This window comes from Tamandua tetradactyla, chromosome 5, assembly GCF_023851605.1.
Source record: "Tamandua tetradactyla isolate mTamTet1 chromosome 5, mTamTet1.pri, whole genome shotgun sequence".
Lineage (NCBI taxonomy): Eukaryota > Metazoa > Chordata > Mammalia > Pilosa > Myrmecophagidae > Tamandua > Tamandua tetradactyla.
In genome coordinates, this window is record NC_135331.1 from 167,598,641 (window position 1) to 167,607,593 (window position 8,953).

Consider the following 8,953-nt stretch of genomic DNA (forward strand, 5'->3'; position numbering starts at 1 on the left):
CATAAAATAGCTAGCCACCTTTGGCTATTATAATTAGCATTCATGTAAATTAGTGATATATTAATCTCACAAGTAAGCCTCTCCTTCTCTTATAAGACAGTTAATAAAGAATGCAGAAATTTACTCCCTTTATTCTTCTTATGACCAATACATAAATAAGAGACTGTCAGATGTAGAGAGTTCTTGGTCTATGAGAACATTTTGAAGTAAATATTTTGGCTTTTGCTAGTTTTTAAGACTACAGTAAGTAATTTTTTTTTTTTTTTTGAATGGGCAGGCACTGGGAATCAAACCCAGGTCTCCAGCATGGCAGGCGAGAACTTTGTCTGCTGAGCCAATATGGCCCACCCAGTAATGGTGTTCAGTGAAGATTTGTACACTTTCTGGGAATTGCATAGGAGATTGTAGTTTGGCTTTTGTATTTTATACTAATATATATAGCTTATATTTTGTATTATATACTAATAATAACTATGGGGGTATAAATTTTCAAGCATTTTATCATAATTTAATATCTGTACTAACAAGTTGCTTGTTAGGCAAAAAGAATGCTAGATACTCACCCAAAGTCATCAGCTCCAATTAGGCCTTTCTTCAAGGTCTCTGCAAAGTGAGTAAGTAATGGGTTAAAGGGTTAGACTTTGAAGAAATAGGTTTGGCTAGTTGATGGTTTTTGTTGTTTAATTCTGCCTGCCTATTACTGAACGCTCCTCAAGGAGATAGGATTATTCCCTTGAATTTTTTACTGGTATTCAGTAGTACTTGAAGTTCAGGAATACTTTTAATTTAAATAAGAAGTGTGTGTATGTGTGTGTATGTATGTGTATATAATTGACATAGTAAACTTAATGCTCATTCCTAGCACTGATCCTTTGCTATGCTGTTAATATCACCTGAAAAGTCTTCTCTCTCCTCTCTGCTTTCCAGTGTTGGCTCATTTCATCTGCTGCATGAAACCCTCCCTTCAACTTCGCCAGCCCACATTGATCCTATCCTAGTTTGGTGCTTTCTCAAATATACACTTTTTGTCCTACTCAAAGCTATCCTGGCTTAAATTATTCTCTAGCTAACATGTATAAGCTTTTCTTTAACTAATAAGAACAATGAGCTTCTTGAGAGCAAAGACCCTTTTTATTCATTTTATTTCTGCCTGACTAGTAAAGTGTTAGGCATTATAATAGGTGTTCAATACATTGAACTTTTTAATTTCATGTAGCCTTTAAGCCATCAATCCAGTTCCTCTATTTTAGTATATATTTTTAGTATATGATTGACTAAAATTTTAGATTTTTTTCTCTCCAGGTCCGTAAACTACAGCACAAAGTTCAAAACTTAAAGATGAGTGAAGCTTCAGGTATTCAGCGAGAAGATAGCAACCCTAAAAGATCAAAGAACATAAAAAATAGCCCCAGAAAATGTTTGCATGAGACTAACCCTCCACAGAAAAGCAGCAACCTTCATCCAAAACAAGTCCATAATCTTCTTATGAAATTGAGAAAAGATGATATCATGTGGGAACAGTAATACAGTAGCAAAACTGGCACCTTAAATGAACTCTGTCAATGAAATACTGAATTGTCTAAAGTGATTTTAATTAATACATCTTTATAAAAAATTGAATTATGTTTCTAGCTTCTATAAAGCATTAAATTGTAGTATTTTTAAATTAATGCCTAATAATCTGAGTCGCAAATAATAAATGATTTCTTTTTTGTTTTACTTATTGATTTAAATACCTAATCTTATCATATTTATAAACATTGTTCACTTTGCAGACATCATAAGCTAAGTCTAAGAAATTGTATTGGTTTGACAATATTCAAACTAGAATTAAATTTAAAATACCAAGTATTTAAGGATCAATGTGAAATGAAAGAGTATGGAAAGGTCTTCTAACTTTCCCGGTGTTTCTTACCTATCTTGTTTTAGTACTGTGGAGTATTTTTGTTCTTTGGAAAGGGAAAGTTTAATAGTTCTGCAGATTTGTGAAGAGGCTGTTAACTCAGGTTTCTATATAATCATTGCTTAATTTTTAGAAGACACTGTTATAACTTAACTACAAAAGTTTTCATCTTCTATTCCCATTCTCTTTTTGTTAACACTAGTGATCTATTTTATCTTATTCCTTTATAATTACAATGTTTACTGACTTTTATTCTGTGTATTATGTATGGCACTCATCTGTATAAATTGAGAATGTGATCTTCTAGGACCCACAAAACTGACATATTTTTAATAACAAAGTATAGGAAGAGGAAATTGGGCATTTTGTTACCTCAGCCAGTAAAGATTCAAGGAAACATGGTACAGTTTTTTTTTTTTTTACTTTTATAACAGCGTCAGGTAGATTTCTTTGTGTATGTACGCTTCATAATAAATGTGTACTTCACCTATCTTGCCAAAAGCCCTTGGAAACTAGTACAATCTTCTGATCTTTTTTGGTCTCTCACTCAGATCATTTGGGGATAGCTAGAGAATTGGTGTCACTGGTGTCAATTGAAGTAGTAAAGGTATAATAGAAGGGAGTAGCTCAGAGTATAAGGTATCAGTTTAAGAGCTGGGGAATCCAAAGGGACAGAATTGGAGTTTACAGAACCCTGTGAATCCATAGCTGGAGAAATATTCAAACTATGGGTAGGAGAGAATTTTTAGGTCCGAATCTGCAGAGCTAGGAATAGTCTTTTAAAGATAGTCTTTCTCTGTTATCCTAGGAAATACCCAAACATGTATGTAGGAGGAGGGGTATAACTGTGGACCTTGTAGAGAGGAGGAAAATTGTACTTCTTTCAGTTATGAGAAGAGGTACCGTGTTAGAATTCCTTTCCATACCTGGAAGTGGGAGGTGATCCAAAATGGTCAAATCAATACTTGGAATTGTATTTGAAAATAATTAATGACAGAGATACTCTCCTTCTGGTATAAATAGTACATTGTCCTCTCCCACTCCCCGTTAGCTCCTTCAAGCCCTGGAGATGTTCCACAGAATGCTTCATCTAAATTCAGTTTCATCACTTCATTTACTTTTTCTACTTTGCCTTTCCTCCTCAAGAATGTGAGTTCTAGTTTAAACTTTGCAAAAATCCAACAGGACCATAAGGCAGCGTGATCTTTCTGTTGCTTTGTTTGTCTTGTAATTAGAAAGATGGATGAATATATTTAGTTTATCAGAAATGAAGTAATTACTTGTGAAATTTTATTGCTAAAACAAATTACCATTAAAAAATTTAAACTCGCTTTAGGAATGCTTGAATGTTTCTATTAAGATTTGGGAATTTTCTTGTAAAATCAGTGTGGCATGGTAGGAAAAAAATACTTCAGAATTAGAAGATTTGGATTCAAATCTAATCCTGCCATTTAGTAATTTGGACAAGTCAAATAACTTTTTTGAGCTTTTGGTTCCTCATCTATAAAGTGGGGATAATACAAATATCCACCTCACAGGGTTGTTGTGAGTAACATGACAATGCACCCAGCAGGGCTAGCACTAAGTAAAAGCTCAATAAATGTTTGTTGAATCTGAATGGGGAAAAATATTGTTGTACCTCAGTTTGCATGGGTTAAATCCAGAAAGCAATTGACTTGAATTTTTTTTTTTTCCTATGGGCTTGAAAGGAAATTGCTTTGGCTTGTTCCATGGCAAAGGTTATAGTGGGAGGCCATGGTGCAGACATTCGTAATTACACAACTCCTTGATTTGAAATTTGTTTTGATTGTTGGAAAGACATTAATTACTGAGAGACAAAGAATGGTGTCTTGTTGCTCCATCACAGCTACTAAATTAAAAATGTTTCTGCTTACAGACTGCCTACTTGCCTTAGCCTTTGACTCCTCAGGGGGTGGAGCAAAAAGATTTCCTTCCTGCACAGGGCATTCAGTGGTCAGTGTACAGGAGTTGCTGTAGCAACCCTGCAGCTGTGTCTGCCTAGCTGAAACTCTGTATGATTTCATTGATTTTGTTCACTTAAGTGAAGAACAGGTTTGTTTGTTAATTAGAATTTGGAGAAAATAAAAGAAAGAAATTGGAACTTTCTAGCCAAGGCAGATCTCAATCGTGATGAAACTGATGAAACCAGAAAGTTCCAGTGTTTGAAGCAACAGGTATTGTTAATATTCTAATCCTGGAAATGGGAGTTGGAATCTTGTATTAATTGTACTTGCTCAGATCATTGGCAGCTCAGTCATTTTTATTAGGTTATAGTTAAAAATAGGAAAGGTGAAGGGAAATACTTAGTTTTCAGTAATGTAAGATTAAGGAGGGAGGCACTTTGCATAGTGAGCTAACTAGTTGGGATTGTGTACTTGAAAATTATTTTTGAGATATTTTTGGTAGATTTCTTACTTTAGAAGTACAACTTTATAAAGTAGTAGTTTTTAATCTATAATAAAATATTTTTAAAAGTAAGTGAAAAAGTGGCTTATATGTTATGAAAAGTGAAACTATGGAGGAAAAGGCCAGTTGGTCATGAACGATAGAAAGAGTACTCATCATGGCCAAAAATGCACCCGCTGCTACTATTGGTGTCGCATTAATAGTGAACTCCTAATGAATTTCCTGAGACTCTATTTAACCATAAATAAACCTGCTGAGAACATTTAATTGCACGTGAAGTTTAGATAAGTATAAGCCAACTCCCAGAAGTACAACAAAGCAGTCCTCTCTAAGCATAATGGCATCTGTGAGACAAAAAGAAAAAGGGCTCTGACCAGTACCATTGTACCTTTTAATTGAAGTGAAATGAGGATAAATAAATAAAAATAATACTAGCTATCACTCACCAGAAAATAAATTTACTTTTTGCTTACTGACTAACTATTGTCTTTTCTATGTAACCTATATTTATTTTCAGCAACTTTCCTCTTTTAGTTCCTTTTGTGTGTGTTGTTAGGAGAATCAGCCATAACACAATTATAGCATTTAAGCTTTAAAATATTGTTCAAACCAGAGTTTGTTAGTTTAAAGAATCTAGTGAACTTTTTCCTAGTGGTTTTATTGAGAGTGTTCTTCTTATTGGTATAGATTAATTAAATTCCATTTTGTGTAAGATCCTACTGGATATCATAGGCAATGATCAGAATTATAAGTTAGCACCCCACCAAGGAAGAAATGGTTCCTTGGTGGTCCATTATGTACCCATGTGTTTAACACTTTTAGTAGAAAATAATAGAGAAGAAAAATGATCTCTTGTTATTTTATGATCTGAGGTAGCTTTGTGGCAATATAAAATTTGTTAATAACCAGTTCAAGAGGCTAGTTCATGAGTTGGGGATGGGGGATTGGGTCCAAGGGTTAAGGTGGGAGATGTTGGGAATTATGGTTAGTTTGTCAAAGAACAGATATAAAATTCTGTGAATTATATAATCAGATTTATAGAGGAATCTTCAAAAATAAGGATATGATTATTCATTTACTTTCTGCCTAGACTTCTCCCTTGTCCTGCTTGTTTAGTCTTCCTTTCTTCAGGTCTCAATTTACCACTTCCTCTGAGAAGCCATTTTTGAGCTTCCCCTGATACTCCCACCCCTTGAAAATCTGGGTTAGCTGCCAATTCTAGGTATTTTCCCTATCTTTGCACACAGTACATTTTCTTATTATGGTTTATTGTTTATCTTCCCCATAAACTAAAAGCTCCATGAGGGCAAGATCCTTTTTTGCTCATCAGTGTAGTTCTACCACCTATCACAATATCTGTCCCAGCAGTAGCCTCTCTATAAATACTGGCTCAATAAATAATTTATTTGGTAGATGTACATATTAGATAGTTTTATCTGAGTTAACAGACTGGATTGGGTGCTGCTGTTGCAGGCAGTAACTCAACCCCTCTGTTATTTCACCTCCAGGGATATACGAACAATTTCATATAACCACTGGATCTCAAGATAATGTGCTAGATTCTATGGGAGTGTCGAAGACAAATTACGCATGGATTCTATCTTCAAGTTGCTTGTAGTCTGGTAGGGAAGATAAGACATTTATGTAAATACAAGGAAGAAAACAGTAAGTGACATAATAGGTATAATGACTAGCACTGAGCCAATGCTCAATAAATATTTACTTACTGTTCTCATCTGCCAATAAAGTGCTAAGGGAATTATCCCATTTATGTTTTTTCATTCTTTTTCTTGATTTATATAGCTTTTGCCTGCTTTTACTTCTGGTAGCAGAATTCGTCTACAATCTTAATCTTCATTAGTCTTGTTAATTGACGATATCAGTTCGTATAATAATTTCAAATACATTCTGTCCATATAACCAATATCAAATTCAAGGCCATGAGTGAGGAAAATGTGTATGAAGCACTAAAGAAAATGGGAGGTAGTGGGAAGTGATGGGAGAAAAGCAGTAATGACTTAGACTAATACAGAAAAATAATTCATGTACAGAAAAGTTATATTCTGGGCCCTAAGTATTGCCTTACACAGAATTATGCAAATGATTGCCACTTACTTTCCTTATGCATTTAAGCCACTCAGTTTCCTCATATGTCAGCTTCCTCATTGGTTGGACCAATGTACTGCTTTTCCAATTTCAGGTCATACCCTGTTGGTGAATTGTGAAATCAATTTCATGGGTCACTACCAGAATTTTTAAATAGGATTGAAAGTAGAGTGCATTACATATAGTGAAGGTAGCTAATGTTTTCTGAAACTTTCTAAGGATATGATTGTAATTTAAAATGTATTCCTTAATATTTGAGGGTGAAAATGTAGACTCAATAAATGCTTATTTAATAGGAATGAGTTTGAAAGATGTTTAGAAAAGTGAGACAACCAGTTTAAAACAGGAATATTCCCAGATCTCTTACTAAGCTTTGTGACAAATCTGTTTATATAAGAAATACTATTATGAATCTGTTTTGTATGTTTAATAGACAGAATTCCCATTTAAACCAATACCATTAAATTTCCTGTTCTATAGAACACTATTTTCAAACACTAGCCTGAATACATTAGGTAAATATTTTCTAATGTGGACACAAATAAATGTATTTAACTTGAATTCCTTTACAAATGAACCCACTGATCCTCAGCCATTGCCGCCATCTGAACATTGCCTTTATGTAGAATCTAAATAAGCATGAGTCTTGTGGTGAGGAAGGAAATTCATTTAGCAGGTGCTCTGGGCATGTCTCAGGCTGCTATGACAAATACCACACAGTGAGTTGGCTTAAACAATAAGAATTTATTGTCTCACAATTTTGAAGGCTAGCAATCTGAAATCAAGATATCAGCAAGGCCATGTATTCTCCTGAAGCCTGTTAACATTCTGGTGATGGCAATCCTACATCTGTGTCCTGGGTCTCTTCCCATGGCTTTCTCTGATCTCTGACTTCTGATTTCTAACTTCTGGCTCCTACTGTCTGACTACATATGAATTTATGAATTTGTAAGGCCTCCAGTCATACAGATTAAGACCTACCCAGAATCAGTTTGGCTAACTTTAATAACGGCTTCAAGGGTCCAATTTACAAAGGGGTTCACACACAAACACCAGTTAAGATCTAAACTTTAAAATATATTTTAAATTTTAACTTCTGTGTGAGGCCAAAGGTAGCTCATTATCTAATTTATCTTCTATGGCCAGTTTATTATCCAAATACTATAATTACATGGAATCTTGAATAGGGTGTGTGATGCCCTGATACATCTGAGAGTAATTTCAGCAGAGAATAAAAAAGTATTTGCAAAGTCATCTTGGGGGACTGGAGAGAAAGGGGGAAATATTCAACTTCCCCATCTGGGGAATTCCTGATATTCTCACAAGGTGTTAGGAAGCTGAGACCTCAATCTTGGGACTTACCCCAATGAAACTTATCCCTGCAAAGGAGAAGCTAAGCCTACTAATAGTTATGCCTAAGAGTCACCCCCAGAGAACCTCTTTTGTTGCTCAGATGTGGCCTCTCTAACCAACTCAGCAGGTAAACTCACTGCCCTCCCCCCTACATGGGACATGACTCCCAGGGATGTAAATGTCCCTGGCAACATGGGATGTGACTCCCAGGGATGAGCTGGGATCCATCATCATGAGATTGAGAAAAAGTCTTCTTGATCAAGAAGGGGAAGAGAAAAATGAGACAAAGTTTCAGCGGCTGAGAGGTTTCAAACAGAGTTGAGAAGTTATCCTGGAGGTTATTTTTATGAGTTATAACTATCCTTTTTAGTTTACAGTGTATTGGAGTGGCTAGAGGGAAGTATCTGTAACTGTTGAACTGTGTTCCAATAGCCTTGGTTCTTTAAGATGATTGTATACTATATAGCTTTTACAGTGTGACTGAGTGATTGTGAAAACCTTGTGGCTAATGCTCCCTTTATCCAGGCTATGGATGATGAGTAAAAAAAAAAAATGACAATAAATAAATAGGAGTGTTCTAGTTTGCTAGCTGCCAGAATGCAGTATACCGGAAATGGAACAGCTTTTAAAAAGGTAAATTTATCAAGTTGCAAGTTTACAGTTCTAAGGCCATGAGACTCTCCAAACTTAAACAAGTCTATAAAAATGTCTAAGGCACCAACAAGAGGTTACCTTCACTCAAGAAAGGCCAATGAAGTTCAGGGTTTTTTCTTAAGTGGAGAGGCACATGACGATGTCTACTAGCTTCCTCTCCAGGTGTCTTGCTTCATGAAGCTCCCCCAGGAACTTCTTCATCTCCAAAGGTTTCTGGCTGGTAGACTCTGTCTCTCTTCAAAATGCTTCCTCTTTTAAAGGATTCCAGTAAACTAATCAAATCCTATCTGGAATGGGTTGAGTCACATCTCCATCTAATCAAAAGTTAATACCCACAATCAGGCAAGTTGCATCTCCATGGAGATAATTTAATCAAGTTTCCAGCCTGTAGTGCTGATAGGGATTAGAAGAAAACGGTGCTCCCACAGATTGGATCAGAATTCGAATAAGGCTTTTCTAAGGCAAATAATCCTTTCAAACCTGCATAGGGGTAGATAAGGGGTAAAAATA

General features: G+C 35.3%; 1 protein-coding gene across 10 annotated transcripts in view; it reads left to right on the plus strand.

Moving 5' to 3' along the window:
• CEP57L1 (centrosomal protein 57 like 1) overlaps positions 1–3,867 on the plus strand; it is a 56,598-nt gene extending 52,731 nt beyond the window's left edge. For all 10 annotated transcript variants that reach the window (XM_077162609.1, XM_077162612.1, XM_077162604.1 and 7 more), the window contains one exon: positions 1,303–3,867. In XM_077162609.1, coding sequence (XP_077018724.1) covers positions 1,303–1,524 — 222 coding nt within the window. In that variant the 3' untranslated portion in view covers positions 1,525–3,867. The remainder of the gene's footprint in view (positions 1–1,302) is intronic.
• Positions 3,868–8,953: the final 5,086 nt, after the last annotated feature.